Source organism: Ailuropoda melanoleuca, chromosome 3 (genome assembly GCF_002007445.2).
Source record: "Ailuropoda melanoleuca isolate Jingjing chromosome 3, ASM200744v2, whole genome shotgun sequence".
Classification (NCBI taxonomy): domain Eukaryota; kingdom Metazoa; phylum Chordata; class Mammalia; order Carnivora; family Ursidae; genus Ailuropoda; species Ailuropoda melanoleuca.
In genome coordinates, this window is record NC_048220.1 from 14340311 (window position 1) to 14365781 (window position 25471).

At 40.7% G+C, this 25471-nt stretch overlaps 1 protein-coding gene across 1 annotated transcript in view; it reads left to right on the forward strand.

The window, feature by feature from the left end:
* Window positions 1–14093: 14093 nt before the first annotated feature.
* Window positions 14094–25471, forward strand: part of LOC117801424 — a 138584-nt gene continuing 127206 nt past the window's right edge. Inside the window, exons 1-2 of the mRNA XM_034655727.1 lie at window positions 14094–14207; window positions 18848–18940. Coding sequence (XP_034511618.1) covers window positions 14094–14207; window positions 18848–18940 — 207 coding nt within the window. The remainder of the gene's footprint in view (window positions 14208–18847; window positions 18941–25471) is intronic.

Consider the following 25471-nt stretch of genomic DNA (forward strand, 5'->3'; position numbering starts at 1 on the left):
TTTTCCTGACTTATCATTATGTGCAAAAAAAAATTGCATATTTGTTTGGCTGTTTGCAAAACCCTTCCAGTGTTTTTTTGTTGTTGTTGGTTTTTTTTGGGTTTTTTTGCTCATGTCTGAAATGGTTCCTATTAAAGCTTTCATAATACCCTTCAGTTTCTGTGTTAAATTGATGTTTAAATTGGAAAGAAAGTGGGAACTTTGGCCGTTTCGATAATTTACTTCATCTGGTGGCCAGCTATGTGAACAGTCACATCATCTGCGAGCCCTCAGTGGAGATGAAAGGAGCCCTCAGGGCCCCGAAGCGACATTTGAGGAGCGAAGAGAAAATACAGTTAGAATTCTTTGTTTCATCATTTTATTCGATAAAATGGGGAATTATTTTGACCGGAATTTGAAAGTGCGAAAAGAACCATTTAAAGGTTATGCGGTGGGCTTAGCTGTGCGAGCTGAATGCGGATCGTTGATCAGTATGCTGGCCGGCAAGCGCTGAGCCCCATGTCAGCAAATGATGTCTTTTATTCCCTGTGTATTGAGTGCTGGGAGGAAATGCTGATATTGTTAGCATATGAATAACATCAAAGCCCTACGCTGGAAGATAAACCTCCATCCTCTGAAACAGAGCGCATAGCCTCCCCTCCAGTACTGAAGTGTCTCTCTTTCCAGCCCTGTGCTCTGGCCTACCCCAGAGCGGTTTCTTCCAAAACAGGCGAGTTGATATTCAGCGCCGGGCTGCTGGTCCATGACCGCACATTCCATCACTTAGGAGAACACATTTTCACATCAGATTGCCTTTTTACATGAAGGCTGGGAGGACTATTAGGTTTATTTATTTATTTATTTAGTTTACATTTATTTCAGGGCGAGGGGTTGGAAGTGGCATTTTCTTTAGAGGTACCCTAAGAGGCTCACAATTTTTATGATTATTTGTCCTAAAAATGAGAGACTGATCCAGCCAGGTGACAAGAAACAGAGTGGATGACTGCCCCTTCATCTGTGAATGCAGACATGACTCTTCTCTGCCGCTGGATTCTTCGATCAATACTGACATGCTAGCTGGACACAATTTAAGAAGAATGCACCAGGCCCCTTCTTCTGTTCTGTGCATATTATTGAAGCGTGATACCTAGTTTTGTCCAAGTCCCTTCTCTTTCCACCTGTCCTGATGGTCCACCCATGCTGCTTTTGCTCCAAATGGAGTTTTAGTTTAGCCACAGAATTACTGGGGCTTTTAAGAGCACCAGCCACGTCCAATTGGCTGTGGGATGATAAACTGTATGACAGCCCATAACAGAGCAAGTAATTCCAGATGCCTTGGATGTTTCGTCTATTAGCTCATGGGGACATGTAAGGCATAGTCAGTTTTCATTAATGTTCAATTTCTTATTGGCCAAGATGCGCAGGGTATGATGCTGCTAGTCATTTTCTCTAACAACTTTATTTATACAGGAAATCTTTTTCTGAAAGGTACATGGCTGGAACTTCATTTCTGAGCTCATATGTTATGCTGACCAAAAACGTCTGTCAAAACTTAGATCAATGTCATGGGCTATATTTTTGTTTTCATTACTCTCAGAGTCCGTTTTTTTTTTTTTTTTAAATTCACGTTGCCAGCTGTTATATGAACATTCTGTCAAGTTCAGGTTAGCTGAATTCCAGCCCATGGTTTAGAAATAAGCAGAGCATAATGTTGACATGATTGATTTCCAGTTACTCTGTGTGGTTTCTCTTGCATGTTTAAAGACATATCTGTGTACAAAAACAAAGGAACAACACATTTGTTTCAGAAAGAGCCGAATGTACTCTTGGCGGGGAGCCGTTTTACCGAATACCTTTTCTTACTTTCTGTCTCTCACCCCGTTCACCGAGTCATTGTTCTCATGTCCTCACTGAGTGATATACATTGAGAAAGTGAATCTTGGTGAGTCGAGCTTGTCTGATTGTGAGATTCTGGATCGCTTCCAAATGGGAGGTTGGCATCGAAAGAACTCACACAAAGGCTTCCGGGACATGTTAGGAATACCAAGTACTGTCTCCAGATTTTCTAATTAGTTTTCAAGACAAATGCTCAAGGAAGTTGCAGCTACGTACTTGATTCAGCTCCAATTTCAAAACGAGTACATTTTAATAAGAATTCCTAGTCCTGCCTTTAGATGATTCCATTGTAGGCTTCAGGTTATTTAGGTCTCATATTTTAAGTCTCAGGGGGTTTTGTTGGTTTGTTTGTTTTTGTTTTTAACCCCCCTATTGATCAGCCAGTGTCATTGTTCTGAACTGGCTCTTCCTCTCCGAAGAAGAGGCAGCCTCATGTAGACCGTTCAGGGAAGGTGAAAGGAACACGATATTTAATTCAATAATGGGGAGGTTTGTGCGCATGGCAAAGCATCAGGATTTGCTTGTTACTGTTGTAATTATCTTTCAGAAAATCTCCACACGTTTTGAAGAACACTTTAGCGCGAATGTGGGAGGGCAGAGGTTGGAAAGAACCCAGTGATTTCACTGATACAAAGAATAGTGTTACTTAATGATGTCAGAGTTGGAGGAACTCATGGCTTTGTATATCAGAGAGTTCAAGGCATCCAAATTACTCTCAGTTATTGCCAGCTATGCTGATTTTTTGGGATAGCTAATCCCCCCTCCTGGCAAAAAGGATGGTTGGCGTAGCCTGTAAAAATAAGAAACATCATACTAACAGATAAAAAAAAAAATCACCTGGCCACGTATTGTTTTGAAGCTAAATAGAGTATGGAAAATGTAAAGCCTTTGACTCCTTTTACTGTAGTGATGATTCAGTAAGGTTGTATTTCTGTCCTGGAATCAGGACTGCGATTTGAGAATTGGCCAGCAAGTCTAGTGACTAAGTTTGTAGCCTGGCGAAGCTCGGAAAGCACCTTGACGTGTTTCATTCTGTGAATAATACGAATAATCTCAATTCCCCAAATCCAACCGTTTTGAGAATTCTTTCTTAAGGTCACAGGGAAGTTCTAAATGTCAAATTATGAACCTTAAAAAGTTAGAAATAGAAGAGAAAGAGAGAGAGAGAGAGAGAGAGAGAGAGATTGCTTGTGTGATCTGCTCCTGCAGGGATGAGCAGAATTTCATGGAATAATAATTTCTAAGCCACCTTCAAAGTCTGTTTTTATTCAGAAGTCTGCTGAGTTATTTCTACTCTTCTTATAAAGTAATTCCACTCGTTTGGTAGGAAACATTACTATTTAGCCGGGATTTAGAAATCATTTTATTTCAAAGCAAGATAACAGCCTGTGAGGCAGCATACTCTAAATCTTCAGGAGCAGCTGTTTGATTCATCTCAACGCTTAAGAAATTGGTTAGATATATTTTTTTTCCCTTTACTCAGATTATATATTAATTGGTCAAATGAATTATTTGGGGGAGTTAGTGATGAAGAAAAGAGTACAGAAATATCTATGTACTTAAGTAAATAATTTAATGACATGTATAAGGCTTGAAAATATGCTAACACGATTTAAAATATGTATATTACCAATTAAGTAGAAATTTCCCTTCATAGTAGAAAAACAAAGTCTCGAGTACTGAAGAAATGCTTTATAATGAAAATTACTTTTCTTGATTGAGTAACTAGGAGGATCACGAGGCTGGAGAGTCCCAAATAGATTTTAATGAATGCAAGTCAGTAGCCGTTTGCTCATTTGTTCATTCAGTGCCGTTGGGGGGGTGGCAGATACAGAGCTGTGGACAAGGTGTGGAATGGCAAACAGCCCGTTGATGAAGGTGAGAAATGATAAAGCCTTGAGGGATAATAAGGGTAGAGGGGATAATAAATAGAGGACTTTGAGATCAATCTAGAAGGAAGCGCACCAGCCCTGCGCAGACCGAATGTCAGAACACTCATCTGAGACGTGTCCCCTAGCTGTTTATGAGGCCAGGATATAATGCCATATGTGCTCAGGAAGAGGCACCTTGGGGCTTTGCTTGGGCCTATTCATCATACCTGCGTGACCTCCCCTGTGGTTGGTATCTCTTGAGAAATCACTATTCCAGCCGAGCACTGGAGTTGTTTGCCAGTGCCCGCCACCACCGCCATCTTCCTTATATGGAAGAGATCCTCTTTGCTCAAAGTATGGGCGCGCGTATTTTTCCAGTTCCCCATGGTACAAAAGCCTTAGTTAAAGTATTAAAAGGGGTGCCTGGGTGGCTCCATGGGTTAAGTGTCCGACTCTTGATTTCGGCTCAGGTCATGGTCTCAGGGCTGTGAGATAAGGGTCCTGTATCAGGTTCCACGCTCAGCGGGGAGTCTGCTTCTTTCCCTCTCCCTCTGCCCCTCCCCCTGCTCATGTTCTCTCTCTCTTTCTGTGAAATAAATAAATAAATCTTAAAAAAATAAAGTATTAAAGTAATGCATATTACGAAGCATAAGAAAAATTCCAACTGTATATTCCCCCATTGTTTCTTGCTCCCCCCAGCCAGACTTCCAGAGGTAGCCATTAAAGCTAAAGAAAATATTTTAGGTTCTCAAGGGAGTATATGCATATGAGAGACGTTTATATTTTGAAATATATTAATATTCTCTCCCATTTTACCGTTCTGTGTATATGGCCCTTCCTCTGGTTAACTTGAGGTATCAAATTGCCTAGGGGAGTAGTTTAGAATCTTTACAATAGAAATGCAGAGAGACCAAAATGAATCTCTATTCAGCTTCTGAAATCTAACAAGGGATTGTTGAAGTCAAAGCAAAGTGACAGGCTTGAAATCTACCAATCTCTGGGAAAGATAGAAACTTTCTAAATTCCTTTACTTACTTCTCTCACACATCAAAAGGCAGGCTTGGTGGATAAGACCAAAGAGAGTTATATGCCTAAAACACAGCAAATGGGAGTCCAACTAGAAAGAGGGAACGCCCAGACCTGTTCCTATCGGTTGAATACTGAATGCAGGAGACAGTAGGAGATGTGACTTGATCTGTACTCTCTGGGCAATTCACTGCAGCGGGGAGATCATGTTAAATAATTGAGGTGAATGCTTGTTCCTTGATTGGGGCAGTAGAACAAGGTGTCCCATAAACTTCAGAGCCAATATGGGGTTCACAACACTAAAGTAAGCTCAGTGTCCCAACACAGTCAGGAGGAGGTAGCCAGGGTTATTTTCTGAGCAATCCTGAGTTCCCACAGGAGATATGGAAGTCGGTAGAGTTGCAGGCCTGGCATGCTGTGGCAAGGGGTGAGGGGCTCCAGCAGCAGAAGCCATGGTGTCCAGAAACTATGAGGACCACGATCCAGGTGGGGCACCAAGAAGAGGCTAAGGGAGTTCCATATGCCTTTGAGAACTAGAGTGAGGCCACACTAGCCAGGGAGCATCAGCAGGCCTGGCCCTCACTTAGCCAAAAGATACCAGGAGTGGATGGTAGCAGATTCTAGAATACCCGGGGACACAATAAGGTCAACTGTTACAACGAGTAGTCCCAGGATCCCCCAGTCCTGGTACGCTGCAGTAGAGATGAACAAGAGTCTAGGGGGCACTCGCGGAGGTAAGGAATCTGTCTTGTCCAGTCTCATGCTGCCTTTGGGCCACACAGTTACATCATACTTTTCCTTCCCCAGCTGCCATCTTGGGGAGAGCAGAGGGAAGGAGAGGAAATTAAAAGGACGGAGTTTTACCCGAGGAACTTTAAGATTATTGCACTGGATTGAATTTACTGATTTGGCCTAAAATACAGGTTTCTGCAACTGATTAGGTGGTGTTGCGAGAGGATGATCACGTTATTTATCTATAAAGAAATAAAGGAGTCACTTAGGCATCTGAATTTGAGTAAATTAATTGGATGTTGGTCCTCCTGAATCGATCATGTCTGTCTCCTAACTGCTTTTTCTCATATATCCCATTTTGTCCTTTTTATTCTACATTGTGGGAAATTTACTCAATTTTCCTCCCAGAATTTCTATTAAATTTTTAATTTTGATACTAATACTTCTCATTTTGAGGAATGTTTTCTCGTTCTCTGATTGTTCCTGTCATAGCAGCTTCTGCTTTTAATTGGCTTTATATATACTCTCAAAGTCTTGATGGTATCAATGAGAATTTTTAAGACACTTCTCTTTTTCACTATGAATTATCTTCGGTCCTTCTGTGGTCACTTGTTCTGTTAGTTCATTCTGGCCCCTCCCTCGTAATGTTTATAGATGTATGTAGATGATATCTGCAACTTAAGTCTAGATTTGGCTTCTGAAGCTCCAGCTGGGTCCCTTTTATTCGCTCCTCACCAAGGCTTAGGGAGCCTTGAGTCCTGCTCAACCATGGTTATGTTCTTAGAGTTTCACATGAAGTAGGTAAATACAGGAAAGGAGAGACTCAATCATTATATTCATGCCTCCTTATTTTCTCTACTTTCATGATTTTTAAAATTATATCCTAGTCCAAATATCTCTCCTGAGATTCTGATGCATGTATCCATTGCCTACCAGACATTTCCACTTGGGGGGAGGGACCTTAAATGTAACATGCCCAGACGTAATCATAAGCCCACCTCTCCAAATCTCTGCCTCCTCCCATATGTTATTTCGGTGGGTAGCCTGAGTATCTGCTTGGCTACCCTCAGCCAGAAGTCAGAATCTTGAGTGTGTTATCTAGTCTTTTCTCTTTATTCAGTCAGCCACCCAGTTCTGCCAGTTCTTTTTCCAGAATACCTCTGGAGTCTGTCCACTTTTTAATCTTCATTACCCCTAGGATGTGTGTACGTCCTGACCACTGTTGCATTATGACAACATTTCTTTCCCTTGTCTTCCTACCTCTGGTCTTTATACACTCAGTACTTTCTCTAGAGTGACCTTCTGAAATAAGAAGTCTCATTATTTGACTGCATACTTATCATCGCCTATTGCAATGGCTGCCCACTGATTTTAGGGTAAAACCTGAGTGTCCTAGTCCAGTTTATAGCACCTTTCAGGGTCTGACCTCCGCTAACCCACCTGGCTGGTCTTGCATGAAGTCCTGTTTCACCTTCTGTAATCTCCACTTGCTGAGCAGGAGGAGCTGATGAAGTTGAAAAGAAGAAGCCAAGATGATTAGAGCAAGTCGAAGAGAGAGTTTCAAAATAGGATAGAGGGATCTGAGTGTCTAGTGCAGCAGAGAGGGAAAGTAAGAGAAGAATGAAGAAGTGCCTGTTTTTGTGAACAGAGACCCACTATATAAATACAAAACCATCTTTACTTGTTAAAATGAAACCACTGATTAGTAACTTTTTTACTTTGAAAATTGTTTGAGTCTCTGTCTTTATGTGAAAGCAGACAATGGCTAAATGTTATTTACCATATGTAGTTTCAAAGGTGATCATTTTGTGAACGTATTGAAATTAATTTTAGGGAAGCAGTGATAATAGAAGCTGGTTGCTATGGATTAAAAAGCGGATGTGAGGTGGGGAAGTGGAGATAGCTTTTGTAGACAACTCTTCTAAAATATAGGACTTGGGGGGCGCCTGGGAGGCTCACTCAGTTCAGCATCTGACTTGATTTCAGCTCATGATCTCAGGGTCCTGAGATCGGCCCCTCATCGGGCTCTGTGCTCAGTGGGGAGTCTGCTTGAAGATTCTCTCCCACTGCCCATCCCTTCCCCCACTCTCTCACTCTCTTTCTCAAATAAATACATAAATCTTTTAAAAAATAAAATATAGGACTCTGCTGAAGAACGGAACAGTATGGTTATTAAAGTCTTGGTAGAGTGAGCGTGTGTGTGTGTGTGTGTGTGTGTGTGTGTGTGTGTGTGTGTGTTTAAGGTGGTGGAGATGTGAGCATGTTTATATGCTGACAAGAAGTCAAGGCACACTAGTTCCTCAAAAAGATTGGTTTCTTTCATGCCTACATTCCCGGTTTTCCCGACACTCCCAGACATTTCTCAACTCCAGGGGAAGACATAGTTTAGGTTCTTGTAGGGACCCTCGTCTCCCCACACATAACGTCTGCCCTCCAAATTGACTGTAGCTCTGCATGGTGGGGTATAGCCTCTCCCTCCTGTCTGGGCACCCCTGCAGGAAGCGACTTCCTGTTGTCCACGTGGGAGGTCCGGGATTGTCTCCCATGTATTCTTCCGTCGTCGTACTCACTGTTCCCATTGCCTCCCCCACTCTCTCCTGGATCCTTCCCTGCAGCTCCTTCTTGGGCTCAGCTTGCTTTGCTGGTGTCCCTGCTTAGAACAGGCTTTTTTCAAGGCTTAGGGGAGAGGAAAGAAGCCATACCACATAGATAGAAAATGTTTACAATTGTAATATTATTCTTGGACATTTATGTACAATTCTTGCACAGTGATGCTCCTGTGGGTTCCCTGGCTCTCTGCTGTATTGGGGGCTTCCGCCTTCTTGACCCTTCTTCCAGTTTCCTCTTTCAGACTCCCAGCTCCTTTCTCAATGCACAGGTGGGTAACTCCAAGTTCTCTCTTACTTCGTTACACAGAGTAACTTAAGTCCTTTTTCCCCCTAAACTTTGTCCATATAGAGTGGCCCATACTTCAGATGTTACCAAGTTGTTAAGGTAGTTTCCTAAAAAAAAAACAAAAAACACAACAGTTGTTTCTCTTAGAGAAGTACTGTAGTCTTTCTCAACCAAGGGATTGAAATGACAGACTCAGTTTATAATAACATTTACATCTTTCTTCCTTCCTTCCTTCCTTCCTTCTTTCCTTCCTTCCTTCCTTCCTTCCTTCCTTCCTTCCTTCCTTCTCTCTTTCTCTCTCCCTTTCTTTCTATCTATCTATCTATCTTGAAAACAGTAGATAAGGAGACCAAAGAAGAAAGTCTTCCCTGTTGCATACTTGTTATTAAAGTTTACTTTTCTGAACTGTATAATTATATTTATATGCAATTCTTTTTTTAAAAAATTATTTATTTTTTTATTATGATATGTTAGTCACCATACAGTAAGTACATCCTTAGTTTTTAATGTAGTGTTCCATGATTCATTGTTTGTGTATAATACCCAGTGCTCCATGCAACACGTGCCCTCCTTAATACCCATCACTGGGCTAGCCCATCCCCCATCCCCCCTCCCCTCTGAAGCCCTCAGTTTGTTTCCTGGAGTCCATAGTCTTGTATTAATGTGGATCGTCTGGGAAAACAATATACTTACAAACTTCAAAAGCACATGCATATAAAGTCAGCATTTAATTTTAGAATTATTGTGTAATTACCTGACTTCTTCAAATTACATAAATTGCAAATGTAGCTATTCATTATTTTCTCCTATATATTTTCAAAGTGGAAAGGCAAGCTAGCCTCTCTCCCATCCCCAGTAATTCCACATGGACTTTAAAACAATGAGACTTACATGGTTAAAGTCGGAACTTTCACTTGAGAGGAAAAGCATATTGAATGTTTACTAAGTTGAAAACTATTGGTAGTAAATACCCAAGCACAACTTTCAAAGTGTGGGATTGTTTTAGCACAGTTGACTATTGAAATTGCCTGTAGAAGAGAGGGATGTTATGGTGGACAATTTGGGTCACGGTGAATATGGTTAGGTGACAAATCATATTGGCTCTCTTGCAGAGTTTTCTGGTAACAGAGGATGAGGAAGCAGAGGGGTAGAATTGCAGCTCCCCGTACCTGTGGGCTTCTCGCTGTGCTGGAAACGTACCTTTCCCTGGACAAGGCAGATGGAAACATAAGATGAGGTGAATTTGGTCAAACAACTGGCTCTTTCTATGGGAGGACAGTTCATGTGGGGCATGATATTTTTAGATGCACTGGAAACAGAATCTTAGAAACAGTAATAAATAACAGTGTGTATAAATTAACCATCTTTATGACTTACCATCTGACCAAGAAGAAAGTTACGCAGTTTTGTCTAACGTCTCTTACTTAGTTGGAAATAGAGGCTTCCCTTTCCATCCAGGTGCTTGGTACTTGGAATTGAATGAACTCTGAGAAGTTTCAATGTAACATATTGATTCTGAGTAAATATTATAAATGATTCTGTCAAAAGGGTATCAAAGTACACTCTGGCATGGAGTGCATCATTTTTAAACAACTTTATATTGATATTTATTTTTAAAGGGACATGTCTTTGGCAGCTTTCTTGAATTGTTACAAATGTCTTCACACAGGTAGACGTTACATAGATATGCTGATTAAGTGTGTTCTCAGGTTTCCTGAACTGCTCCTGGCTAAGTTTTCAATTTGTTGATTACATATTGCCATTTTATTCTTCGTGTGTTTGTGTGTGTGTGTGTGTGTGTGTGTGTGTGTGTGTGTGTGTGTCTGTTTTGTTTTGGTTTTCGTTTTCTGAGTGGAGTTGACACACAGTGTTACATTGGTTTCGGGTGTACGATTTAGTAATTTGACAGGTTTCTCCGTTATGCTGCAGTCACCAAAGTGTAGCTACCATCTGATTGAGGTATCATGATTACAGTCTGATTACATGATTACAGTATCCTTGACTGTGTGGCCACTTTATTCTTGGTATGGTTCTAACACCTTTATTTTCTCGGTTTGACTCATGTTGTCTGAGCCTGGAAATGTCAGAGGAAAGCAAAGGAGTGAAGGCATTGTGAGCCGAGCATCTCTTCAAACACTGCCCGCCTCGCCTTCCACGCCTTCTAACCATTTTTCCAGAAAAGGGAATTTATTGCTATTACAGTCACTGCTAAAGATAAGTTGGGATATTGGACGCTTTGGTATCCACATGTCTAAATAATAGTAATTATTTTGCTTCTAGCTTTCTCTAATGTAATTTGGTTGTGAGAGCTAATGGTATTTCTGTTTTATTCCACAGTAAATATCACTTTCACTAAATCACTAGGGTTGGGTCCTATAGTTATGAGTATTGATTTTTATGTAAACCAGCAGAAAATGCTAACACATCGTATAAAATGTTTGATAGTTTATGGGGGCTTTTCTTTTTTCTTTTTTTTTTTTTAAAGATTTTATTTATTTATTCAACAGAGACAGAGACAGCCAGTGAGAGAGGGAACACAAGCAGGGGGGAGTGGGAGAGGAAGAAGCAGGCTCATAGCAGAGGAGCCCGATGTGGGGCTTGATCCCGTAACGCCGGGATCACGCCCTGAGCCGAAGGCAGACGCCTAACCGCTGTGCCACCCAGGTGCCCCTATGGGGGCTTTTCTGATGGCCACTTAGCTTTCCGTCAGGCAGCATAAAGATTGGAGATATTGAATCAGGGGTGGGATGAACGGGCAGCTGGAGAGGGAAGGGGTTATGACAAATGCCTTGATGTTCATTCTCGCTATATAAAAAGCTAGGTCATATTCACAATTCGAAAGAGTGACAGAAATACTGTGCAGATTAAATGATTAGTTAGGGGCTTGTGTTTCTAGATTATATGATTTAGTAGCTGTGCGTTGGGTTTTATTATACACAAATGTACTCAGAAAAGTCAACTGAAAAAAAGAAAACATAGAATAACTTACTCTATGTTTGTCAGTGGCTTCTGTTTCATTTTGCCTAGTAACTTTGAAAACACAGAGGTACGAGTGTTCAAATGAAGAAATTAATACATATGGGGAACGCTGAAATAGTCCTACTATTTTGGAAAATTAAGTTCAGGGTTTCTATTGTGGGGATTCAATAAAACTTTTTGCCTTCAATGTAAGATAGACCATAAATCAATAAAGTTTAAATAGTTCTGCTCTCTTGAACACCTGCTTATCTGTCTTGAGAAAATTCTTTAGTGTTTTAACCATCATTTTATGACATTAAAAAGTAATGCTCACTATTGCAGTACTTGGAAAGGCTATTAAAGTTAAGGGTCTGTCAGCCATTCCATTATAAACCCTGATTTCCAGGAGTTTAATATAACCCAGGCATTACATGTAATGAACCCTAATGCAGGATTCTGAAACTTGGATCATTATTTTCTCTATTTAAAGGCCAATTGCCCCACAAAGACTATCTCTAGCCACGGCAAATATCTTTAGGATAAGTTATAATTTTAAAAATTTACCAAATGCTATTTTTTCCTTCCTGTGATATTTTATCTCTAAATTAAGAGAAGCCCTCTGCAAGCCAGGCTATGTGTAAAAGAGTCTTTGAATGAATTTAATCTACATCTTTTCAGAGCTTCCCCCAACCCCAACGTGAACAGAATTTAATGTTCCTTTGCATAGAGAAGGAGCTTTGGGTCCATAAATATGGCAGTATTAGTTTTCTGTTGTTGCCGTAATGAATGACCACAAACTTAGTGGCTTAGAGCACCATAGATTTATTTTCTTGGGGTTGTGGAAGTCAGAAGTCTGAAATCAGTCTCACTGGCTCAAGTCAGAGGTGTCAAAAGGCTGGTTCCTTCTGGAAGCTGTGAGGGGATAGGTCTCCCTGTCTTTTTCAGCTTCCAGTAGCTGCCTCCATTCCTTGGTTTAAGGTCCCTCCTTCCATCCTCGAAGTGCATTAGTCCATTCTCTGCTTCCGTTGGAGTCATGAGTGGGGAAACTATCTTGTCTAGTCTATGAACCTGAGTGTTGCTGTTAAAGGGGAATGAAAGGGAAACTTGAGGAGTTGGCATTTGATGGCCTTCGAGAACTTCCTACATGCCTCATGAGCTGGACATGAACTTCAGTTTTCTTTAGGATTGTGGATTAATCACAAGAAAAGCCCTCAGAGGCCATTGATATGAATTACCTAATTTGAAATTAAGGTGAGCTTGAGATGCGTTTCAATGTAAAGCTGAGTTTCACATATGTGACCTGTGCGTGAAATGCGCATATCAAGATGGCCGATCTAGACCCACCCAGAACTAGGGAGAAGGGAGTATGTTGAGGAGGCATGAAGAAGACAGATGTGGTGAAGCAGTTCTGTTTCTTGCTCACTGACGATCTTTACCACTGGGCGGGCTAAGACCTGGTGGTCCATAGCGTCGGGGGCTGGCATCACAGACCTGCACCCAGAGCACGACAGTGGCTTTTTGATGGGTGCCGGGTAACTAGTAGTAACTAACCGGTACTGGGAGGAGGTGTTTGGAGGTATGAGTTCCTTGACCTGTTGTATTCCTTTCTCCCTGTCTGGTACAGAATGTATTTTCCCCAAGAAATCATGTTATAAATAAGATTAAAAAAAGAAGCTTAGGGTCCCAGACCAGCTCGCCAACATAGCTTTGTTCATCCTTGGTGTGGTCAAAATACATTTTTTTTTTCTTGTAAGGAATCAGCATAAGGAGTGTGAAAACACGAGGCAGAGTCAGCAGTGGTTATGGTCAAATGGGTCAATGAAGGCAATAAGCCTGTTCTCAGTCAATTTCTACTTCATGATGATTTAAATGAATGGTGGTTTTGTTAGCTACTGAGACACCAGCCACTCTGGATCGTTGTTTCTCTGAATCAAGTATTTTTTAAGAAATGAATAACCAGCTAAAGAACAAACATTCAGAGGGCCGCCTGGCTGAAAGGAGGGATATCTGTCAGAGGTTCTCAGGACCAGTCTCAGGCTTCATGATTCACGAGAAGGACCCAGAGAACTCAGAAAGGCGCTTGTGCTCCCATTTATGGTGTATTACAGGGAAAGGATGCTGTTCAAAATCACCAAAGGAAAAAGGCCAATGGGTGAAGTTCAGGAAAACCAGGCACTAGCTTCCAGGGCTGCCCTCCACGCGGAGGGGTACGGGGAGCAGCTTAGCTGTCCCAGCAATGACGTGTGACAACATGTGCCAGGGGTTGCCCTGCAGGCAGCCTTACCTGAGCCCTGGTGTCCACGTGTTTTATTAGGGGCCAGTCATAGAGCGTACAGCACCTGGTCAGGGTATGACTTGGGAACTGGTATTTAAAATTGTTTCTCAGGTGACTTAGAATGTGCAGAGGCTGAAGACCACACAGTTGATCAAAGGGGAGAGAATTAGGAAACCCGTGATCTTCACAAGCCAGTGACCCCTAGCCCTGGTTGCGTGTTCAACTTGCCTAAAAGACTGACTCCCTTGCTCTACTCTCAGAGATCCTGCTTCAGTTGGTCTGGGGGGACGTTGCATCCAGGGCACAGTCAGGGTTGAGAGCTACTGCTCCCAGCAATTCGTGTTCCTCTGTCCTCTCTTTATCCTAGTCACTTGAATACAGTATCATCTGATCCAGGTACAAAAAACAAGTCATGACCTTTAGGAATCTCAGGGAAGAAACAACGCACACATTAGGTACACATGGTCTCCGTGGAGGTGATATCTGATCTAAAATTGGAAAGATACAGTGAAGCCAGTTATGGGAAGACCTATGAGAGGGCCAACCACGCAGAATCTATGGCTGATGCACAGGAGGTGAGAGAGATTGTTGCCATCAAGGGATAGAAAAGACATTGTGGTTCAAGCACGACAAGTGAGGTTAAGAGGTGGGACACGCTGGGGGCGCCTGGGTGGCACAGCGGTTAATGTCTGCCTTCGGCTCAGGGCGTGATCCCGGCGTTATGGGATCGAGCCCCACATCAGGCTCCTCCGCTATGAGCCGCTTCTTCCTCTCCCACTCCCCGTGCTTGTGTTCCCTCTCTCACTGGCTGTCTCTATCTCTGTCGAATAAATAAATAAATAAAAAATCTTAAAAAAAAAAAAAAGAGGTGGGACACGCTGAAGTTGGGAAAGAAATTAGTCGCTAGATCATGCAGGGTCCTGTAGGCCATTTTAAGGATTTCAGAATTTATTCTCGGGTTAATGGGAAGCATTGAAAGATTTAGGGTGTGGAGTAACATGATTTGTATTTTGAAAAGATCTGTCTATCTGCGATGTGGATAGTAGATAGATTGTAGAGGGCAAGAGTGAAAGTCAGAACACAAGTCAGAGAGCCTTTGTCATGGTGTGAGCAGGAATAAGTGTGGCTTGGACCAGGATGGGGGTGAAGGTATGGAAGGAAGCGAAGGAACTCTAGACGGATTCTGGAAACACAGGACCGAAATTACAGAGGTGATGAGCAGGGGGTATATCAGAAGGGAAGGAGCAAGCCTGTTTAAGCACTTCTGGGGCTTGTGCAACTGGAGATAATGGCGGATGGAGGGTGAATAGAGTCTGGGACCAGGGAATCAAGAATTTCTTCTTTTGACCTTTTAAAATTAAGACACCTACTAGATATCAAGTAGAAACTTAAAGCCTACAGTTCCACATAAACAAATATGGAAGAGAAAATCTTGGACTGAAAATAAACGTTGGGCATTATCAGCATATGGGGGCGTGTTTTAACATACCAGACTGAATGAGACGTTTGCGGGGAGAATAAGGCCAGGGAAGGTTGGTATGATAGAGACACAAAAGTGTTCAATGAGGTTAGCAATGAGAACATTCAAGTGGTAGGTTAAGGATGAGTCATTGGAGTCAGGGATGAGTGAATAGGAGGTGAGAAGGTAGAGACAGTTAAGCTCAGAAAAGCTTAAAACAGCTATGAGAGGAAGAGAGAAATGGGGCCAGTTGCCAGAGGGCCAGTTGGAGTCAAGGGAGGATTTTTTGAAAGGAGGACACACAAGAATGTTTGTGGGTTGACAGAAATGATCCCATGTAGGGTGTTGAGATTAATTATGGAGGACGGAAGAGGAGAAGGAGAAACAGAAGGTTCTTTGAGAACATGAAAGGAGAGAGAACCTTGAGCCCTAGGGGATGAACTGGGATTTATAGCAGGTTTTCCACTGTATGCAGAGGGAGCGCAGGTATATGCTTCTAAATATGCCTCATTGAGGCCAGATAGTGTGTATTTTTTTTCTCCTTTATTCACACTTGTAAAAAAATCCATACTTTCTGTCTAGGTTAGGATCATACTCTGGCTCTCAATCTAAACTGTTCTCAAAACCAATTGAACAACGTCATGAATTCTTATCCCAAAATGATTCTGGGTTTTTTTTGACTTTTTATTTTCATTTTAAGTTGCCTTATATGGCTTTCGCTTTTGAAGATTTTTTTAAATGGAAGGGAATACAGATATAATAAATATGTATTCACACAACAAACCAAGAATTAGTAACTGTTGACATTTTCATCCTCTTTCTCTTTTTTTTAAAGAAAAGAAATATCACAGAGAGAGCTGGAGCTCTCCGAACCCACGCTCGTTGCCTTTCCCAGACTTCCCCGAAGCACCCACTGTCATGAGGTCGGTGCTTTTTTCCTCTCTTGCTTATGCTTTCAAATACATGCCTATCATTTCTGAACTGTAAACAGTAGGATTTTTGTAATTTTAAATTTATAGGAATGAGGCCATACTTCAGGCAGCGTGCTGCACATTTTATTTGAAAATCATACTGTGTTTTTAAAAAATCCAATCTTGCTGGTATATGTAGATCTCGTCATTTGAACTGTTATACTGAATTCTATCATATAATTATATGCCACGTTTTTAAAAAGATTTATTTGAGAGGTAGAGAGTGAGCGAGCACATGCATGGGAGAGCGGGGGTAGGAGTGGAGGGAGAGGGAGAGAGAGAATCCTCAAGCAGACTCCCCATTGAGTACAGAGCCCACACTTTCGATCCTAGGACCCCGAGACCATGACCACAGCTGAAATCAAGAGTCAGGCACACGGGGCACCTGGGTGGTACAGTGGGTTAAGCATCTGCCTTCGGCTCAGGTCATGATCCCAGGGTGCTGGGATCGAGTCCTGCATCAGGTTCCCTGCTCACTGGGGAGCCTGCTATCCCTCTCCTCCCCACTTGTGCTCTCTCTCACTACCTTTGTCTCTTTCAGATAAATAAATAAAATCTTAAAAAAAAAAAAAAGAATCAGGCGTCCAACTGACTGAACCATCCAGGAACCCTTATACACCATATTTTATTTTTATATTTAGTTCTCGATGGACATTTATGTCGTTTCCCATTTTCCACTATTACAAGCTATAACGCAAAGTACATCTTTGTGCAAGCCACATATATGATTCTGTTTTGTGAGGCGTCTCTAGACTCCATCATTCCATATCCTTGAGCACAGATGGAAGAACTTCTCTCAGCTGTATTAGTAAATGGATTCCCTGAATTTTGGAACGTGGGTATTTGCACTCTCACTGGATTCTGCCCGTGGCTCTCTAGTGTGGCTGTACCAGCTCTACCCCCCGCCTCAAGCAATATAGGAAAGGACTGCCCTCTCCACTTTCTCACCAGTGCTTGATATTGTCAATACTTTAACATAATTGCCCATCTGACAAGTGGAAAACAAAACATTGTTTGTTGTTTTGATTTCATCTCCATGGATATGAGTGCGTTTCTTGGCCTTGGAACTTTCCTTCTCGAAGGGTACGCAGAGAGGAGTATCATTTTCCATTCCTCGGGTTCCTTTCTGCTTTTTAACTTCATCTGAGACTTATTAGCTTTTCGAAGGAGTTGTTCATTTATTAAAGTGTTTTCAGTTCTGAAATATTTAAACTCATTCCTGCCATGCCCCCCTCTTCTTAATAGGAAATTTACTTAAGTGCTCAGAGTTATACTTGCCCCATCTTTCTTGGCTGATTTTAATCTGTTGGCTTTAAAACTTAACCTTCTTTGACTCATCGATTCTCCAGACCTCTCTCTGCCTTCTTGACCTCTATGGGCAACTTTATCACCTGGGACTTTCCTTCCACTTCTCTGGAAATTACTCACCTAGGCTCTTACCTCTGAACCACCTGTTTAATCTTGTGACTCATACCATCATTTTCTCTCAATACGGTCATGACTCTGATTTATATCTAATTGCACTACTTTGATGGTTACTAAGAAAGCTTGTTTTTGTCACTTTTTGTTAGCTTTTAAATTTAATTGACTCAATGAACACCTACTTGTTAAGCTGTATGTACTAGGCACTGTATCAGGCCATGGATCACAGTTATTTCTCTCAGAACAGTAAATCTTGATTTCTTTTAAACAGTTATTTTCATCTTTACTTTCTCTCCATGAGACTTCTGGAATTTATTATTTGAGTTCTAGAGTCTGATGCTTCATATTTTGTCTAGTGTTTGATTTGTTGCAGGTAGGTGGTATCAAAAATCCAGAAATAGCAACATTCAAGCAATGCTGTTTAGTAGATAAATAGTTTAATAGATAAATAGTGTTTAATAAATAAGTCAATAAATAGTATTTAGTAAGAGTCTATTGTGCATATAAGGATAGTTTCCACAATGGAAGCTTTCAGATTCATAGACTGATTAGATATGAAGCTCTGAGGCATGAACTTCAGGATGGCTTGAAATGACAAATGAGGAATTGTTTACCCTTTACAGTGATTGGTTATTGCAATGGGGGTTTCCAGAGAACAGCGGATTGGTTAAAAGTGATTATCTCATACCATTTTTATGAGGATGACACTTTTTTTTTTTTTATGATTGTCAGAGATGTTTACAAGAAATAACCTAAGTGAAGTTTTACGTTCACTAAGGAAGATAGACTTAGTTTTGTTGATGTGGCTTACATGTTTTTTTTTCTGCTCAGGGAATTCTCAAGCCCAGCCTCCATTTTGGATTTAATTTTAACAACCCCCCCCTTTTGGTCATTCTCTCAATAGGCGAAGAGTAGGACTAGTTAGTACGGTGTTACTCTCTGTTCCCACCATTGATGCCGAAGAGCCTTGTGTTCCTTGTTTCTTCTAGTTGAGTCCTTAGGACAGGGGGTCATGTAGTTGCTGCTACCAACAGAGGTACCATTATCATGGACATGGGTGGTCAGACCATTGATTTTTTCCAGGTCGTCTAATCCTGATGGGTATCATTTGATGTGTGAGTGGCTGCCAAAAGGCATTTAAAACCCTTGAAAGGATACAATACACTAGAGAGGCTAATATGACTATTATAATGAGAATAATTCTCCAGAGCAGAGATTTCCAGGGGCTAAGATTTAACCAACTAAATAACTCAGATGGGTTAAAATCAAAATGAGCTTTTGCCCTTTTAAGTCAATCTGGTTTGTTATTGTTGTTGTAGTTTTGGTTTTTTGTTTTGATTTGTTTTGTCTTTTACTTACACAGGGACAACTTGATGTGTTAGCATTCACTTATCCTTATGATTACTTAGGACAGGGTGAACGTGAGGATGCTTTATTTGATGAAACAGTGTTGCAGGTAAGCTTTCACCTAAATAAGAACTCTGTATGATGCGAGCAGTCAGATAATGTAATGAGAATTTTCTATGACAGTGAAAGAAAAACAGAAGTTAATAGTTGGAGTCAATTCTAAACTCAGTTTTTCAGTTCAGAGAGCACACAGTTGGGAAAATTCCTAGATTTGAGTTCAAGGCATCTTTAGATGGTGGAATGAGGATGACAGTTTTCATATGATGGGATTTTCCTCGTTTGTAGTTTGACTGTTTTTGATATCATCTGGTGTTCTGTTTAGCTTTCTTGATCAGCCCATGCAGCAAGAGGCATGAAACTTGTCCATATGTGAGCTGTTGTGGTGATTTCTCCAAAGGTTTTAAGGAGATAACAAAACTTTAAAAGACACTTAACAAAGCTAGAATTTGATAATGGATATACTATAGTTTTCCATTGATAAATTTTGCTTTCAGTCATCCCATTTTTTTTAATCATTTCAAATGAAACTAATTTGTAAAATAAGTCTACTTTGTTTAAAGCTGGCTTGATTATTTACATAAATGTAGTTAAGAATCATGATTCTATGCATATCTTCAAGTATGACATTTCAGGCCAGGCTTTGGTAATAACCAAGATATTTTTTTGGCTTCATAAAGTCAACCTTAGTGTTTTAAAATTGTGTGGTAATAAGAAATCTCAGGTTAAACCTTTAAAATCTCTTTAAGCTATGAAGCCATCCAGAGACTTAATCTAGTTGTGTCCGGTTACCAGGAGAACAGATTCTTACTGAATTTATGTAAATACATATATTATCATGAGAAACAAGAATATTTAATAAGAGTCTCCGAATTCTGGAGAGATTCAGTAGGGAGAGAAAGGAAAATGTTCCAACTTTTGTTTACAAAAGCATACTTTATCAAATTGTCATTAAGTTATAGATAGCTTAAAAGAGAGGAGAGGGGCGCCTGGGTGGCACAGCGGTTAAGCGTCTGCCTTCGGCTCAGGGCGTGATCCCGGCGTTATGGGATCGCCCCACATCAGGCTCCTCCGCTATGAGCCTGCTTCTTCCTCTCCCTCTCCGCCTGCTTGTGTTCCCTCTCTCGCTGGCTGTCTCTATCTCTGTCAAATAAATAAAGAAAATCTTTTAAAAAAAAAAAAAGAGAGGAGAAAAAGGCATCCATTCAATCTGGAAAAAAAAAAAAAACTTTAAAGAACCAGCAGTGGTTTAAATGAAATCACATTTATAATCATCTTCATCAGTTTACTCAGTGTCATGTGATTAATTTTTGTTTTGCTAGATCATGGCTTAGCAGTCTTATGAGTCAATTCAGCAGTCCATCAGAGTTTGAGAAATTCTCACCCAGTTACAGTGTTACTCTCTTAAGGTTATCAGAACCCTACATTCTAGAGTACTTCTCAGAGTCTTTTCCACGAATCTCTTTGAAGATGACGCATGTCTGCCTGTAGTTGAGTATAAATGCTTTTAGACAAAAAACAAGAGTAAGCCAGTAACTGTGAGTGACAAAAGACTTAACAGTGTCCTGGTTAAGGAGGTGGTGTGGGTTCACCAAGAAAATGATGCCACTGAGAAACAATGTTTTTGTGATATACAATATTGTAGAATAATAACTGGCATTATAATTGATATTATACTAGGATGTACCAGATTATTGGGGTCGTCATATAATTTCCAGAACATTTACATTAACAGTACACACCCATGTAGGTATAATTGAAGAAGGTTGAACATTACTTTTCATTTGACATTGTTTCCCATAAAATTTAACCTATCAAATAAGCCCAAATCAATTAACATTTCCCTTTTATAAGGTGAAAAAAAAATTATTTTGAGATCTTCCAGAAACCCTCTGGAAAATTCCAATTAATTCAAGGTCAAAAATATTTCGTTCAGAATTTGATTTGGGAAAGTTTGTTAAAAATGTCAAAAGATTTAAAATACTGGACCAAATAGGATCATGGGTCATTAAATACTTGGTCATTCACTCAACCAAAGTGGCAACTGAATGATTTCACAGGCAAATACAGAAAGTTACCTAGTTGTAAAACACCTTAGTTCTTTTTAAAATAGTAAAGGCTCGGTGTTTCTAAGGAATCTAAGACCTGACGAAGGCAATGGTGGCACACAGGAAATATTTTCGTAAGACAAAGAATCCTTGTTTCCTGGGTAGATTACATTAAATATAAAGAAAAATCTTTTATCGTCTTTTTAAAAGAGTGGACCAATAATCTAGAAGTTCTGTGGCTTTAACAGAGAAGAAATGAAACTCTATCTTTTATTGGCACATCATCGACCTCATTAAAAATAATCCTTTTAAATAAATCAATTAAATTTAGCCAGCTTTGACCACATAACATAACATTGCTTTTCTGCAAACTTTCTGCAATTTTATATCCATATAGGTCTTGTCTTAGTCTTTTCCTTTAATCTGGAACAACCGGATTTTATGTTAAACAACATTACTCTCTTTTTCCTTCACAAAAACACATCCTCTTCCTTGCATATTCTTCATATAAAAATACATCCCATTTTCTTCCCATAGTTTGTATACACAGTGGGTTCCCTTTGCTCTAAACAAAGCAGTTGCTGGTAGTTTTACATATTGATTATTAATTTTAGCCATCAATAACATTTACAGTGAAAACTAGGAGCAGGCAATTGCGAACTATCACATATTTGCATCCTGTATAGGTTAACAAATTTCTAAATATCTAATTATAAAATGTATAATTCTTAGAGATACATGTTTTTCATAGTACATTTTTTTATTTGACCTAACACACATTTGTTGATAGACCCAAGTATCTTTTGTCTCTCTGTACAAAATTAAGAAGTCAAAAGTAAATAAATCTATATTTAGCAGCTGTCTCTGCATATTATCTTTCTGGGAAATGATCTAGATATTCAATGAATATCCATTATTTAGTTTAAGTTGGCATAAACTTATCTTATTTACATCTATTTGCATTGGTTTTTAAAAAATTATGCTTGGATTAGACATCAAACATCTAACCATCAAGTTATTTTTCTTGTTGGCCAATTTTTTAAAAATAATATTTTTTATTATGTTAGTCACCATACAGTGCACTCCCAGTTTTTGATGTAAATTTCCATGATTCGTTATTTGCGTATAACACCCAGTGTACCATGCAATACGTGCCCTCCTTACTACCCATCACCGGCCTATCCCGATCCCCCACCCCCCTCCCCTCTGAAGCCCTCAGTTTGTTGTTGGCCAATTTTATAACACAGAGATAACATGAGCTTATTTGACTACTAAGCCCAGGAAGAAAAAGCTGTATATTTGCATTACACTTAAGGTTGACAACTCTGAGGACTCGCCTGCTTTTCTTTTCTTTTTTTTTTTCAGTTTTTGATGTAAATTTCCATGATTCGTTATTTGCGTATAACACCCAGTGTACCATGCAATACGTGCCCTCCTTACTACCCATCACCGGCCTATCCCGATCCCCCACCCCGGGGCTCGATCCCATAACGCCGGGATCACGCCCTGAGCCGACGGCAGACGCTTAACCGCTGTGCCACCCAGGCGCCCCTCGCCTGCTTTTCTTAAACTAACAAACTGACACTAGCTTTTATGTCTCAAAGGTGATCTCAGATCATGTGAACTTGCAAAACACTCGGGTTACTTTCCATATTTCTGAGAGTTTTAGGAATGCCCAGTCAATATAAGCCAATTTTTCTTTACAACAATTAAATAGAACTCTTTAAAAATACCACATATACATAATATATTTACCTTCGTAGATATACATAAACACATAGACACAAACAGATCTTAGAGCTTCTGTCAAAAAATTTTAGCCATGTTTCAGGTACAATAATACACATTTCAAAAGAACAGCTGAATCCATATTGTGTTTCTGACAGATGGACTAGGTCAAGGACACCTGAATTACTTGAGGATTCTTGTAGAGAAGCTAGTTGTGGAGTCCTTTTGTCTTTCAGAAGCTTCTGCAACCCAATCAAAGTATGTATTCCAGCATCTCACAGAGGTTTGAGATTCTCTCTTTTCAAGACTCCCCTTAAGGTGGATTGTCTTGCCTGAAGTTTAAGGTTCCCCAAGGTGGCCTCCACAGTTTTAAATTATCTGAAAGTTCACCCATTTTCCAAAAAGGCAGAAGATCCTGGTCCACGGTGGTCACACATGTAGGAAGCAGCTTTTGAGGAAAGTGGAGAAAGAATTGCAGACCAGGTGGAACCCATCTTTGCCTTTTCATTCCCTAAGACACCTTAACATGAGGGAGCCTCTTTCTTAATAGCTTTTACAGAACATAGGGAATCATGTGTTTTCCCGTCTTTTGAAAAAAGTAGGGCGACTTCCCCAAAAACCTCAACAAACAAGATAGAAGAATGCACCATAAAAGTGGAGAATTCATGGGGGCCTGAGTGGCTCTGTGGTTAGGCATCTGCCTTCGGCTCAGGTCCTGATCCCAGGGTGCTGGGATTGAGCCCCATGTTGGGCTCCTTGCTCAGCGGGAAGCCTGCTTCTCCCTCTCCTTCTGCCTGCCTCTCTGCCTGCTTGTGGTCTCTCTCTCTGTCCTTCATATAAATAAATAAATAAATAAATAAAATCTTAAAAAAAATAAATAAAAGTGGAGAATTCAAAACAAAGCCGAGATCAGATCCAAAAGAAATCCTCAAACACTAATATAGGTAAGAAAGCAGGGGACCCAGTGGCCTCTGAACCAGCACTTGCTTGCTCACTGGTCTCAGAATTATTATTATTGTTATTATTATTTAAGATTTTATTTATTTATTTGACAGACAGGGGAAGGGGTGGGAGGGGGGTAGGAAGCAGGTTCCCTGCTGAGCAGGGAGCCCAACGTGGCGCTCTATCCCGGACCCCGAGATCATGATCTGAGCTGAAGGCAGATGCTTAACCAGCTGAGCCACCCAGGCATCCCTGGCCTCAGAATTGTTGGGGGGAGTCTTCTTTGGTCCCACTATTCAGAAATAGCAAAATTAAAATCACCAAATCAATAAATAGTATTTGGAAGGTTTGTTGTGCATAGAAGATCAAATTGCAAACTGGGAGCCTTCAAAGTCAAAGAAGGAAGATGACTTAAATTTCTTTTATGATTGTCTGACATTTAAAAGAAATAACTTAAGTTTTGCTTTATGTACATGAAATAAGATAGATTTAGTTTTGCTTAACATGGTTTAAATGGTCTTTTCTGCTCTGGGAATTCTCAAGTCTGGTCTCCATCTTGTATTTAACAGAAGGTAAATCTGCTCCCTGTTACGCCATGTTGGCCAAAAGCAGTAGTGCCAACAATGTTTTAAAGCATGTAAATGCTTCCATTTGAATGGTTATGTAATAACTGTTATGAATAACCATTCATAACAGTTCATTTATCATAATTTATTCTTTTTTCATAACTTATACTCTCTTAACCAACCTCCTCATAGTTCCATCTGAGAAGACATTGTATGGAAAGATTTTTCCAAAGACTCCCCCCAGGATTCAAGGGAGATATAAAATAAGAGAATAGTTCACAGTGTGAAAAACAAAAAAACGATGAGGAACAATTTAAAAAATTTTTTAATTTATTTGACAGAGAGAGATAGCAAGAGAGGGTTGACAAGCAGGGGGAGTGGGAGTGGGAGAGGGAGAAGCAGGCTCACCACTGAGCAGGGAGCCCGATGTGGAACTCGATCCCAGGACCCTGGGATCAGGGCCTGAGCTGAATGTAGACGCTTACTGACTGAGCCACCCAGGTGGCCCTGTGAGCAACAACTTAGATGATACATACAAACTTTACCGAACAGTTTATGAACAGGACAGTCTCCTTGGGTGGGAAGCTCTTAGAGGATAAAGAATGAAAAACAAGAAAGAGACAAATAGAAAACACCTGATTGGCCGGAGCCAGTAGTCAACCGTGTTGAGGTGATTAGGCCCAGGTTGGCTTGCCGTTTGGTGATTGGCTGACTCCCCATGATGTGTTTCTGGTCAAGCAGAGCATTTACAGGAACTGGAAAACCTGTTTCGGTTTGGCCCACGTGGCATCCCAGGCAGGAGCGGCTCCATCTTGGGCCTAGAAAGTTACTTCAGGGGCAGGGAAAGGATTTGCGCATTGCCGTTCCTCGTTCTTCCTGCCTTCTTTTCCTCCTCCCCCTCGGTGCTTAATGCCTGGGAAAGCAAGGTTGTGAAGAGCCCCCAGAGCCCTGTGTGAAGGACCATCCCCTGTTCTGTCACGGAACCTGGAGAAAAAGTACGTGAAATCTTAAGCATGTATTTATCAGGCGTGTGAATTGGAATGTTTCGGTTTGGTAAAGGAAGTAAGTGGATTAAACTTTGTGGCCCTGAAAAGAGGCTGTTAGAGGGGAGACTCTCTGTTCTTAACTTGAAATTGGCTTGTTTTGGTGGGTAATTCAATCCCTCTAGCTTATGTTAGCCTGACAGGATTGGGCGAGGGTGTTCCAGGGTGAGCCGAAGGGGTTCGGTGTGTGATTGTACCATTAGGTCATGAGTTGAGAGTCGTTTGAAGTTGCTGCTTTTATTAGAAAAATACCTGG